At 45.8% G+C, this 14467-nt stretch overlaps 1 protein-coding gene across 1 annotated transcript; it reads right to left on the reverse strand.

Moving 5' to 3' along the window:
* Positions 1 to 5314: 5314 nt before the first annotated feature.
* LOC135897973 (uncharacterized) lies at positions 5315 to 13668 on the reverse strand. Its single transcript, XM_065426684.1, has 5 exons — positions 13511 to 13668; positions 11909 to 11970; positions 7494 to 7589; positions 6140 to 6166; positions 5315 to 5472 (listed from the first exon to the last, which is right to left on the reverse strand). The coding sequence occupies exons 1-5, from the start codon at positions 13584 to 13586 to the stop codon at positions 5416 to 5418; spliced, it is 318 nt and encodes a 105-aa protein (XP_065282756.1). The 5' UTR covers positions 13587 to 13668; the 3' UTR covers positions 5315 to 5415.
* Positions 13669 to 14467: the final 799 nt, after the last annotated feature.

Raw genomic sequence — 14467 nt, forward strand, 5'->3', positions numbered from 1 at the left:
GCCACCTTGATTGTTTTTCGTATATTGTCCGGGATAGTCGCGGTTCTTTGGGTTTCTTGTATCTGTTCGCTGCATCCCAACTTCTGCAGAAGTTTCCTGCCAGACGGAGTCTGTTGAAGTCTGCGCAGCTGAGCAACATGTTCTGCCTCTCTGAGTTCTTCGAATGTGTTACGAATTACTAGTGCCAAGAGCTTCTCCGTAGATGTGCATTGTGGTAGGTGGAGCCCGGTTTTGTATGATTTGCGTATGATCGCGTCCATCTGCTGAACCTCGCTTTTGATTGGGTTGTAGTACGGGAGACTGTAGGTAACCCGGCTGATCACCAGACTCTTAACCAGCTTTAGAGTGTCTGACCAATCGTCGTGCAGAAAAACGGGGGCAAGCCTGGCTGCCACGGGGGGGGGGGAGGGGGGGGACGCGCAAGGGGCGAGGAGCTCGCGCTGTCGAGTTCGAAGAGTGGCGGTACTTTCAAATTATGAAGGGATTTTATGCGTAGGCTGCTTAGAGCCGCCAGCAAGTGGCAGCAAGGGCAGGCACGTCTGCTTGTAGCGTCATCTGTTAGCGGCCAGAACAACCAGGCATGGCCGATAGGCAAGCGCCTGTTATTTGGAACCTCCCATCATCGCGTGACTGTTGCGCAAAGAGCGTGGTGCCTGCAGCGCAACGTCTGCTGTTAGCAAACCGCGCTGGATACGCAAGCGCACGGGAAACGTGGAAGCGCCAACATACGCCCGGTAGTTATTAGGTACTCCTTGCGTACCTATATTAATGCGTAAGCATTCTAGGGATTGGTGGATTCATATATGACAATGTGGCCAAGTGCTACACCAGGGTGGCCAATCCTGCTCTGGTGAGGGAGTGCGTTACCGGTTCTGGTCACCGGGATCAGGCCGCACTCCAGACCTGTTTATGCAATTTATCAACACGGGGATTTTTTTCTTTTTTTTTAATCCGGTGGAAAATTGCGTGGCACCGGGATTCGAACCATGGACCTCTTGAACGCGAGGCGGATACTCTACCTCTACGCCACCGCTGCCCTCTCTAGCTATGCAAAGGGGGAAGGCAGCTGGAGAGGATCAGGTAACAGCAGATTTGTTGAAGGATGGTGGGCAGACTGTTCTAGAAAAACTGGCTACCCTGTATACGCAATGCCTCATGACCTCGAACGTGCCGGAATCTTGGAAGAACGCTAACATACGCATAATCCATAAGAAAGGGGATGCCAATGACATGAAATATAGATCAATCAGCTTACTGTCCGTTGCCTACAAAGTATGTATTAAAGTAATCGCAAATAGAATCAGGGACACCTTAGACTTCTGTCAGTCAAAGGACCAGGCAGGAATCCGTAAAGGCTACTCAACAATAGACCATATTCACACTATCAATAAAGTGATAGAGATATGTGCGGAATATAACCAACCCTTATATATAGCTTTCATTGATTACGAGAAAGCGTCTGATTCAGTCGAAACCTCAGCAGTCATGGAGGCATTACGGAATCAGGGTGTAGACGAGCCTTATGTAAACATACTGAAAGATATCTATAGCGGCTCCACAGCCACCGTAGTCCTCCATAAAGAAAGCAACAAAATCCCAATAAAGAAAGGCGTCAGGCAGGGAGATACGATCTCTCCAATGCTATTCACAGCGTGTTTACAGGAGGTATTCAGAGATCTGGATTGGGAAGAATTAGGGATAAGAGTTAATGGAGAATACCTTAGTAACTTGCGATTCGCTGATGATATTGCCTTGCTCAGTAACTCAGGGGACCGATTGAAATGCATACTCAATGACCTGGAGAGGCAAAGCAGAAAAGTGGGTCTAAAAATTAATCTGCAGAAAACTAAAGTAATGTTTAACAGTCTCGGAAGAGAACAGCAATTTACAATAGGTAGCGAGGCATTGGAAGTGGTAAGGGAATACATCTACTTAGGGCAGGTAGTGACGGCGGATCCGGATCATGAGACGGAAATAATCAGAAGAATAAGAATGGGCTGGGTTGTGTTTGGCAGGCATTCTCAGATCATGAACAGCAGGTTGCCATTATCCCTCAAGAGAAAAGTGTATAATAGCTGTGTCTTACCAGTACTCGCCTACGGGGCAGAAACCTGGAGGCTTACGAAAAGGGTTCTACTCAAATTGAGGACGACGCAACGAGCTATGGAAAGAAGAATGATAGGTGAGACGTTAAGGGATAAGAAAAGAGCAGATTGGGTGAGGGAACAAACGCGAGTTAATGACATCTTAGTTGAAATAAAGAAAAAGAAATAGGCATGGGCAGGACATGTAATGAGGAGGGAAGATAACCGATGGTCATTAAGGGTTACGGACTGGATTCCAAGGGAAGGGAAGCGTAGCAGGGGGCGGCAGAAAGTTAGGTGGGCGGATGAGATTAAGAAGTTTGCAGGGACGACATGGCCACAATTAGTACATGACCGGGGTTGGTGGAGAAGTAGGGGAGAGGCCTTTGCCCTGCAGTGGGCGTAACCAGGATGATGATGAATGGATGAATTCTAGGGATTCTTCCCTCAGTACTTTGTCCGTGCGTCCGTCAGTTCATTTTTCTGTCTGTAACGCGTGACACGATGCACTGCATGAATAGGTATGCATGAGGTCTTGCGGAGGTGTATATGAGATTGCCTTATGACTACGTATGATGAATGAGACTTAGGATTTTAACTATATATATTAAGTACTGAGAGGTATAAATGTAAGTAAGGTTAATGAAGACTGATAAGATTAGTTACAATAACAATAGTTAAGTGTAACGGCGATGAATTGAGGGTAATTATGAATACTGAGGCTAACTAAAATCAATTTATAGTAAATTATTAGACTAATCAAAAGTGACTAAGGCGGAATCAACGGAGCCCAATCAAGAATTAGGCGTACCTTGATATTGTTTATGCCTAATTAAATAATCCTAATTATAAATTATAGATATTGATGACTTCGCCAGAACTAAATAAGGTTAATTAATTACGTAATTAGACAAACGTAGTCATTACAGAAATAACTAAGCCTGAATAATAAATAAAATAATTACGTTTATTTACCTAAGCTGAAGTTTCACTTCAGTGCACTTCTCTCCTTAACCGTTCCAAATCTGATGAGGTTTATTCATGCTATAGAAGAAGTGGGTAGCCAGGGCTCCGTACTTCAAAAAAGTACGCAGAAGCTATACTGGAGTTGTCAAAGTGTGCCTAAGCGTACCTCCAAATTTAAGTTGGCCCACCCTCAAATTTCAACTTGGCCCACTGCCAAATTTAAGTTTGTCCACGTTCAAATTTCAACTTGACCCACCTACAAATTTCTCTCCAAATATCAATTTGGCACACCCTCAAAATTTTAAGTTGGCCGACCCCCAAATTTTAAGCAGGCCCACCTCGAAATTTAAATCGGCCAACCCCCAAATTTATGTTGCCCTACACCGAAATTTCAAGTTGCCCAACCCCAAATATAAAGCTGGCCCACCATCAAATTTAAGTTGGCGCTCCTCCAAATTATAAGCAGGCCCACCCTGTAAGTTAAATTGGCCAACCCCCAAATTTATGTTGGCCTACACCCTAATTTCAAGTTGCCCAACCCCAAATATAAAGCTGGCCCACCATCAAATTTAAGTTGGCGCTCCTCCAAATCATAAGCAGGCCCACCCTGTAAGTTAAATTGGCCAACCCCCAAATTTATGTTGGCCTACACCCTAATTTCAAGTTGCCCAACCCCAAATATCAAGTTGGGCCACCCCCAAATTTAAGTTGGCCCACTTCCAAATTTCTCAAAATTTTAAGTTGACCCACCTTCAAATTTTAGGTTGGCGCATCCCGAAATTTAAATTGGCCCACTCCCAAATTTTATGTTGGCCTACACCCAAATTTCAAATTGGCCCACCCCTACTATATGCATCCCCATGCATTTTCTGTGGACCCTATGTACCTGTATGGTTATTCTCTCAAATCAATTTTTTTTCATTTGCTCCTCATCGCTTATAAAGCTACCAATCATGTACATTTACATTATTAGAATGATTCAATGCCGTGACTTCGTTCATTGCGCATTTTTGTGCAGATACAGGGCATTACACATCTCGCGTGGCGGGCAGATCTTGCTGCGGTACTCGCCGAAGAATGCTTACGCATTAAAATACGCTGAGAGTGCCTATTAAGTAGCGGACATATGTTGGACCTTCCACGTATCCAATGTGCTAGCATACCGAAGGCGGTTTACTAACAGAAGACGCTGCGTTGCAGGCCGCGCGCCTATTGCGCGTCCATCTGGCGTGGGAGGCAGTCCACAGTCGCTTGCCTAACAGTCGTGTGTGCTTATGCTGGCCGCCAATAGATGGCGCTACAAGCGGACGTGCTTCCTCGTTACTTTTCGAAGCGAGATCAGGATGGCTTAGAACACGCACCTACAAAGCGAGATATAAGAAGGAATAAGAAGCATGTGCTTGCTGGCAGTAAAGTTAGGGAAACGATGGAGCATGTTTTATTAGAATGTGAGACATCTGCCCAGTGGTCAATTTAGGCACCACCGGCCTCCTTGAAGCCCTTGGGTTCAGCGAGAGCAGGAGAAAAGTAAACATGTCCGCAATAGAGATTAGTAAGACGCGATTGGAAGATTGGTGGAAGAAAAGTAGGGAAACGACAAAAATGGTGACGTACAGAAACAAAGTTCACAATAGGGGGTCAGAAAATGTGGTTGTGGGAGTTCATATTGTTTTTTTTCTTTTTTTTCTTTTTTAACTTGGGTAGGAGATGAAGCAGTATAATAGCGAGAGCTTACTGGCGCAACCCACCGCCCCGTTCCAAAAGGGACGCTCATAACATCCATCCATCCATCCATCCATCCATCCATCCATCCATCCATCCATCCATCCATCCATCCATCCATCCATCCATCCATCCATCCATCCATCCATCCATCCATCCATCCATCCATCCATTCATCCATCCATCCATCCATTCATCCATCCATCCATCCATCCATCCATCCATCCATCCATCCATCCATCCATCCATCCATCCATCCATCCATCCATCCATCCATCCATCCATCCATCCATCCATCCATCCATCCATCCAGCCATCCAGCCATCCATCCATCCATCCCTTTGCTGCCTGTTGCTGGCGCTCTAAGCAGCCTTCGCAGAGCACAGACCGCGCGATCGCGTGTTCCCTTTCATAAAGGACCACACCGTACGCGCGTTTTACGGAGAAAGTCGGAACTCCAATTGTTTACCTGTATCTTTGGATAGCCAGCTACAATGTAGCCTGCTTTCCACATTTGTCTATATTCATTAAGCAAGAACATGTTTCGAGATGGATCTAACACATTTGTTTAATATTTCCTACGGGTACATGCTACTAATGTTCATCGGGATGTGCCATAGCGATAAATTATTGCAGAGGTGTATCAGCGGCTTGGCCGGCACGTCGTCAGAGCAGCACGAACCTGGGCCTTGACGTCGTCCTAGAAGGAAAAAAAAAATAATGGAAGCATATTAATAACAGGGAAAATGAATGTGTATTTTTGACATTTCTCACTTAACTCACTCAGTTCGATTATTTTCCAAGTGTGGTTCGGATCGGATCGGAAAAATTAGATGTGGTAGAATTAGAATGAGGAAATGAGGTAACATGATATGCGAGTTTTAGAGAAGTTGGAGTGAGTCTTGGAGAACCGGGCCTCCATGGGCTTAGCAGAGTATCACATCTCACAACTTTATTCTTTTTTATCTCAAAGGTTTCACGAAAAAAAAAGAGAGAGCTATTACAGAAGTATTCATTGGGCGCGCTTCTGAATTCAGTTGTTTTTCACTAGTAAATATTACTTATTATTAGCAGCCATTTGTGCGATATCGCTAGTCATTCTTTGTATTGTGCCAGTCACTAGTCAATTAGGCTATCGATCTAAATAACTCTGTATAAATTTTACTGATAATATTACAAAGTTTCGGTTCGTTTCATTTATATTTTATGGCGACAAAGAACCAAGAAGGTCACAGGCCATACCGGACACAGTGTTTTGACGTCTGACGTCTCAGACTGGAAATAGGTGTCTGCCACACATTACAACTTTACTTATTTTTTTATTCTAAAAAAAAACAAAAAAAACTGCAAAAGTAGAGCCCACTTACCGAGAGGAAGGCGTTCGACTGTGTTTGCTGGAAATAAAATATAAATGAATTATATGTATGCCGCATCAAAACAGCAGTATGAAAACATTGTGCACATCGTAGTTATTGCTTCTTGGACAGAACATTAAATTTGTACTATTGTCCCATACTGTATCTATCAAGCAACGCAGAGGGACATTAATTATATGCAATCAACTAGCTTCGATAAAACAACGGGCACGGCGCACCCTTGCTTCACTATGTTCTGTCGTCCATCTTTGAGCCTTTGCTAACTTATTTATTGGCTATTTTTTTATTTGAACATCACAGGCAAGCTACGGAGGTTGAGTGACGGAGATATAGAATAAGAAAAAGGCATACAATAGTACAAATATGATATGATAGAGTAAAACGAAATAATTATTAGCAGGAAGAGCTGATATCACTATAACATTTAGGACAATATATTATACAGCTATAAAAGTTTACTGTTAAGCATCGATACAATGTGAGCTTACAGATAACATTGTTGCAAAACTTTGTGCATCATCGCCATTGCACGTTGGATTAATTCAATCTCGGAAATATGGATCGCAAGCCGGACGCACCAAGAACTCAACTATTTGGCATTGTTTGCGCTCGGGCAATGTGTGCAGGTTCTAGTGCGCCGGTTCCCGTATACTGGAAGCCACAGCGGGCAGTATTGGAGTGATCAAACATTGCGTCATGTACCTCGTGAGCGAGTCGTTCTCGGTGTTAAGTAGACACCGGCAGCGATCAACGTAAATATAAGCGCCCTGTATTGACGATCCCGTGCGCGTAGTGCTCTCTCACCGTTTTTATTCGCAGCAACCGGTCACGGAAACGTAACAAGCGGTAAGCTAATACAGATGATTGCACAGGAACCATACCAGACCGTCGTTTCAGAGCATAAATCTCGAGGCTTGTATATAATCAGGTTATGGGCGTCCGTACAGAGTTTTAAGAAAAGACTATGCCAATGGGAAAGTCTGTTTTAAAATTTTCTACTCGCTTTACAGAGAAACTAATGCGTCTTTAGACACTTCAAATGGTACGTTTTCTACTGCGCTACACAGCACAAGGTCCTGGAAAAACGGTAGGCATTCCTTTTAAGCGAGAAGCACGATCCTATTGCTGGCTTTTCTGAGCTGATCTCGGTCATGTAAGCTACTATATATTGTCACGTGGTAGAACTACTTACATGACCGAAGCTCAACACTACAGCCGTGGAGTCACCATGGCTACTCGGACCTCCAATTTTGCAACAACGTGTGTGCTCCTCGCAAAACATTGGAAAAACGTTTAGCGGGAACAAGCAGATGCAGGTTAGCGAGCGTGGTCGAGGCATACTTACGCGAGTCTCATGGCTGTGTTCACAAATCTTAGTGAAGACGCAGTCCAGGTCCTCGCAATGAAGGCGCTCCTTCACCTCTGTAAGCTTCTGATTTGTCTAGGGAATAAATAGAGTACGGACAGCAGTTATTGCAAGAAGCACCATAGCGTTGAGCGCACAGTATTGCTTTTGTTACGAATATTGGCCCCACTAACTTTCTTAAAAGCACTTTTCATTGGTTGCTTTACAGCTAGTGTTGACACATCGCGCTAAGATGACTACACAACTAGGAATGCAACTTTCGAACAGGTTAGGCTTTGGAGTCGGCACGGCGCCTGCAAGACGGAAGAAAGTTTTGAAATAACTATATCGGCACATGCAATGGTTAATGACAGTGATGTTGCTTTAGTCACGGCCAGACATAATTGTATCAAGCCGGTGCTTCTCAAGCCATCTTGAACAGCCTGTGAAGTGCCAGAGCTCAAAATATTACGCAGATCCCACGCACTGTGGGAATCGATGTAAGCGAAGCTTTCTGTGCTCGTTGCTTTGATCACCGATAATTGCCGGCGACGTTGACAGCGAATGTTTAATTTGTTCAACGTTTAATCCAACACCAGAGTGGTGAGTTGACGTTAAATGTTACCTTGCGCGCACCACTGCTGTTTGTCTACGAAGTACATAGAAAACAAATGGAGAGGTGTTTGTGTATAACCTCTGATAGGGTTGAGCATTGTCATTGCCTACATGGATCATCGCATTGTGGCAGAAGTATTAAACTTGCATTGGATTATGGGGCTGTACGTGCCAAAACCAGGATCGGGTTAAGGGGCCCGCAATAGTGGTGGACTCCAGATTAATTTTGGCACCGTGGTGTTCTTTAACGTGTCCCAAAATCTAAGTGCATGTGCGTTTATTTCATTTCGCCCCCGTCGAAATGCGACTGCCGCGCTCTGAATCAATCCGCGACCTGGAGCAATGATATAGCCGCAAAGCTGCCGTGGCGGGCACGGAAGTGTTGATTTGACGTACGACCGCTTTAATTCTCTTCTTTAAAGCTCTGCTTCAGCACGCCCTGCGTAAGTTGTCTGCTTTACATACTTGCAGGCTGTTTATGTTTCAGAAATAGCAGGAACGTGCTGTGCCGTATCTTGAACTTAAGCTTATCCAGTTTCCCCGCAACCACGGTCGTATAGTAGCCGGGTTTCCTTGCCTTCTCACGTCACGTATTCCCTATCTTGCCCGCCCCATTTTATTTGAACTGCCTCTTGTCCTCCCTCCTCTCCAAAGTTTTATCTATGTCCCGTCTGGACTCGCAAGTTAGTAGAAAGGGAAGCGCTGCAATTTCTGCAAAGCTTTTGAAGGGTTCACGGATAATTAAAGCTGCCAAGAGGTTAATTTGGTGACAGACAGACAGACAGACGGACGGACGGACGGACGGACGGACGGACGGACGGACGGACGGACGGACGGACGGACGGACGGACGGACGGACGGACGGACGGACGGACGGACGGACGGACGGACGGACGGACGGACGGACGGACGGACGGACAGACAGACAGACAGACAGACAGACAGACAGACAGACAGACAGACAGACAGACAGACAGACAGACAGACAGACAGACAGACAGACAGACAGACAGACAGACAGACAGACAGACAGACAGACAGACAGACAGACAGACAGACAGACAGACAGACAGACAGACAGACAGACAGACAGACAGACAGACAGACAGACAGACAGACAGACAGACAGACAGACAGACAGACAGACAGACAGACAGACAGACAGACAGACAGACAGACAGACAGACAGACAGACAGACAGACAGACAGACAGACAGACAGACAGACAGACAGACAGACAGACAGACAGACAGACAGACAGACAGACAGACAGACAGACAGACAGACAGACAGACAGACAGACAGACAGACAGACAGACAGACAGACAGACAGACAGACAGACAGACAGACAGACAGACAGACAGACAGACAGACAGACGGACGGACGGACGGACGGACGGACGGACGGACGGACGGACGGACGGACGGACGGACGGACGGACGGACGGACGGACGGACGGACGGACGGACGGACGGACGGACGGACGGACGGACGGACGGAAGAAAAATTCATGTCTATTTTCGCCGCATCAAATATCTACTCCACAAACATTCGCCAATGATTCTCCATCGTCTTCGCACAAATCTCAAGTTTAGAGATTATAATACGAGCGTAGCGGTTGTTAATTCTCAAAGCCTTGTGGAGATGTAGGTTCGTCTTTTCCATTAGCGTATCACTAAATTAAGATATGCCCAACCGTTTTCCTTCCTTGACATGTGGGAGCAGCGAATCTGTGATATATAAAAAAAAGCAGCTAACGTTTGATTGCAGCGTTTTTGAGCTGAAGCAGCTAACCCTGGTCTGAAAAGGTGGTCCCCTTGTTCACTGCCCCCTTAAGTAATTCTGTACAGCTTTCGCGGTGCATCATGGTGCCGCTTAGTCCCCTACTAGGCCTTTTTCGCAACCGCCTAATATGTTTCATCGTTACCTAGGTTTTTTTTTTCTATCTGAGCATCCATGTTTACTTGAAAGTAATCGAGTTATTCTTGTCCTCCAAATTTTCACTGTAGCAATGCTGGTACTTCAAGGAAAGTGGTCTTTGGATTTCAGGCGCACTGAATCTGTTGAACGAAAACGCGGTGAGTTACAAGGTCACCGGCATTGCTATGGAGGCAAGCAGACAGAGAAATCAAGTATTCAGTGAACCACAGCATCCTTAGATAACACGTTCCCCGAATGGGCAAATACGAGCGAAAAACTTAGGCCCTGCGTCTGAAACGTCCAGAGTTGAAACCAAGCCTGAGCTACCACGAGCCGCTATCAGGGTAATAGCTTCAAAAAAGCTTGGCTGTTGAAAAACGCTTTCCTATCGCGCTGACTTCAGTCCCATGTACCCCACGCGGAAGCAAACTTCACCATAGCTGCACTTTCGTCCACGTGTACTATAGCTGGACAATGTTTGTAAGCTGCTTCACCAGCGCTATATGGGGACCTCTGAGATTTTGTCCAAATTGCAGTTTGATTATGGCTTATTCCTAGTAACCCAATAAATTTCGGCGCGTTTACGACCTCGTTCTGCCAACTATTATTTGCTGAGGATCCGTTTTAGCGTCATTCTTAAGCTTCCGTTGCATGCCCCCCCCCCCCCCCCCCCCCCCGATTGTTGACGAGCCACTGCAAGCTAAGTAAGAGAAAGCGGACCAATCGCAGACGCCGGCACCACACTCTTCATCCGGTCATCGATATTCAGTGCATGCAGTGGCCCGGCCCTATCTAATCCCTCTCCACTTTAGCGTGCTCCTCGGCTCTTTTCGGCCAATTAAATAAGACAAGCCGCTCAGTGTAGGCAATGTTATTCGATTTTCAAGCAAACAAAAGTGACCTCCTATGAACAAGGAGAGCGTTTGATTGGTCTCTTAAGACAAGCCTGTGGGTGACCGCCCTGTGCTTGCGTCAGCGGCTACGCAAATTTGACGTCAGAAGATTGGAATAAAAACATATTGGAATAGTTTTACGTTATAGGGCCCCAGACTCCGGCACCACCCTCTTTATCGGGTTATCAATTTTCAATGCAGTGGCTCGGCCCCATCAAACTCCTCTTCACTTGAGCATGCTCCTCGCCTGTTGTGAGCCAATTAAATAAGCCAAGCCGCTCAGTGTAGGCAATGTTATTCGTTTTTAAGCAAAAAAAAAGTGACCTCCTATGAACGAGGAGTGCGTTTGATTGGTTTGTTCAGACAACCCTGCGGGTGACCGCCTGATGCTTGCGTCGGCGGTTACTCAAATTTGACGTCAGGACATTGGAATAAAAACATATTGGAATAGTTTTACGTTATAGGGCCCCGAGTATCGAGCCGGATGTTAGGATCACTCATGCGAGTACTCTGCGGTGCAGTGAAAAGGCAGATGCGACGACTTTTGCCACTTTGTGCATGCTTCGAGGAGCGCTAGTGCGACAAATTGCAGGCACTCGAACACTGCGCACGGCGGTGAAAACACAGTCGGAGGTAAGAATATTAAACGCGATGCATTTGTCGCAGGAAATGCAAGCGAATGAGATGTTTCTTTACTTCGTAACGTGATGTCCGTACTTTCCGAAAGACACGAAGTCAATCTGAATTGCTTCTGTAAACGCGTTTGCTACACGCAACATATTTCACCGTCCGCAGTTCACTGTCGGAAGCGATCTTTTGCAAAAAACGTTCATCAGCGTTGTTCACAAAAGGTTCCGTACGCAAACAAGATTATCTTACCAGCATTGTCTGGTCAAGTCTAAAATGAGCTGGAATTGTGCACTCATAGTGATTAAGAGAATGTAGGATGTAGGCGTCATGTAGCAAACTCTTTAGCGCAACTTACCGCTTCGTTGACGTTGGTACGCACGCAGGTTACTAGCTCATGCCTTTGCTCGGTTGTCGCCCCTGAAAGTGAGACATGTTTATATGTAGCATCTACTTCAGTGTTATCACTGCATAGAGCTTCCATTTAGTAGTCCGTTCCCATTACTTAGGGAACGACATAGCACATGCACATGTGGCAGATATTATACATCTTATTTTGTTTAGTTCAGGGCGTGTAAACAATAACTTATCTAATATTCCGCCAAAATTGCTAAATGTACGCGTTAACACGCCATATATTTTTGCGTACGAAGTGCGTGTACATAGGCCAGCTTCAAATCAGCGTTTCCTTATTATATTCTACGTCTTTCCATGTATGGGGCGCTACAATTTTGTGGTTTAAGGTCTCTGAATCTGCACCATGGGTTAGAGTCACGCCGTAGAACAGGGCTTCTAGTTAATTTTTACCACCTCTTTAACATGCACCTAAAACATGGTACAAGAGTGTCGTGGCGCTTCGGACCTATGGGAACGCTTCGGCCCTGACCAGGAATGGAAACTGTTGCATTAAGCCCAGTTTACAGCGTTTCTCAGGAGTTGGATGCAAGGACTTAGCTACAAATTAAGCTTGTGCTTACGTTGACGTTTGCCTTCATAAAATAAAAGGCGCGTGTGCTGGTGTGAGGTTCTTCATTTCTGATGGGGGACCAAGCATTAAACGTGTCGTACTAAAGAAAGCAATACTCCGGGAGCCTCTAAAAGCGCATTCGCGGGACGGATACTGTCCCTGATTCAGTTGGAAGACGGGTGGTTCGCCATTCAATGGCGCCGAACCACGTCCTGAGCAGATAATCTGTTGCACTTTACCGCGGCCGGTTTCGCTGCCTATGGGAAACGTCACCCTCGTCCACAGAGGCTAGCCGTGGAAGCATTCTCTACATGTGGCTTAGCTTATTTACGTATCTGAGGCATTGCGAGAAGCTGTTATTGAGATCGCAGTGTGGTATCTTTACAACGTTTTCTTGTCGTTCTATCTGTGTCAAATTAGAAAAGGCAGCTGAACAAGTAAGTTAGCGCAATAAAAACCACATATACAAGAAAGGTGGAGAAAGACCAGCGCTTGGCTTTGTCCATCTTTCTTGTGTCTGACGTTTTCATTGCGCTAATTTACTTGTTCAGTTATGAAAAAAAACAACCAGCCCAACAATCAACTCTTCTGGAAGAGACAGTCATGTCTTAAGGCTTAAAATAAAGTTTGGGGCTGTACGTGCCGATAGAATGATTTGATAGTGAGGCGTGCCGCACTGGGGGGACTCCGGAAATATTTTGACGAACAAGATGCCATAACCGTGGACATAAAGCTAAGTACGCAAACGTTCTGCGCTTCGCTCTGATCGAAATGCTGCCGCGGCAGCCTCAGTCGATCTCGCAACCACGAGCTCATGAGCGCAAAGTCAAGGCCACTGGGCTAGCGCTGCGGGTGAGCCTAATTTTTTTTACCTTTACAATAAGAGCCGTCTATTGTTATTTGCTTGCTTCATCCGTCATAGTACACTCTTACCCATCAAAGTATAACAGCCTGTAGTTTTACGGAATCACTACAATGCAAGTCTTCGCTCACCGCAGAGGGAAAATGGTGGGTCGGCGCTGACGAAGCCGACGAGTGCGACAATAGCGAGGGCAAGAACAACCTTCATGTTGGCAGAGTTCCGATGAGAGTGCAGCAAAGCCAGTGTGGGAAGACTAGACGTGACTCGAGAACAGCGCGTGCTCTTTATAAAGGCGCCTCTCCTTTAAATCTTGTAGCTGTGGCAAGCCACAATACGATAAGCCACAATATGCATACTAACGCTTTTCCACAACCGAGGCAGATAACCACGTACGTCGTTGGAACCTTCGCATGCGCAAAAATAAATAGCAGACAGCGAAAACTATACGGGAGTGCGTGTGCACTCCTGTGGAGAGGCTTATTTACTTGTCTACCGGATGCTCTTCAGGCACTCCTTGTTGAGTGACCGTCTTTCGAGAAATCGGAACCAGCCACAACGTCAGCGGCTTGGCTCCTGCACAGCGCAAGTTTGCGAAAAAATAAGCGATGCTGATGTCACCATCTTTGCCGGAGCTGTCCGTGTGTTCTGCGTGGAACGAGTTCACAGTATGTCGAGTCTCGGCTTTCATGTACTTCCATCGCGCTCAAGAGCGAACTGACAGTGCGTTTCGATCCTTGAAGCAAGAATTTAAAAAAAAAATGTTAGAAGATAGGTCTGTTGTGGGGTGATGATATATATATATATATATATATATAGAAAAAGAAAGAAGAAAGAAGAAAAAGAAATGGGCATGGGCAGGACATGTAATGAGGAGGCGAGATAACCGATGGTCATTTAGGGTTACGGACTGGATTCCAAGGGAAGGGAAGCGTAGCAGGGGGCGGCAGAAAGTTAGGTGGGCGGATGAGATTAAGAAGTTTGCAGGGACGGCATGGCTACAATTAGTACATGACCGGGGTTGTTGGAGAAGTATGGGAGAGGCCTTTGCTCTGCAGTGGGCGTACGCTATGATATGCGCACGCTGATAA

Source organism: Dermacentor albipictus, chromosome 1 (genome assembly GCF_038994185.2).
Source record: "Dermacentor albipictus isolate Rhodes 1998 colony chromosome 1, USDA_Dalb.pri_finalv2, whole genome shotgun sequence".
NCBI classification, from domain to species: Eukaryota; Metazoa; Arthropoda; class Arachnida; order Ixodida; family Ixodidae; genus Dermacentor; species Dermacentor albipictus.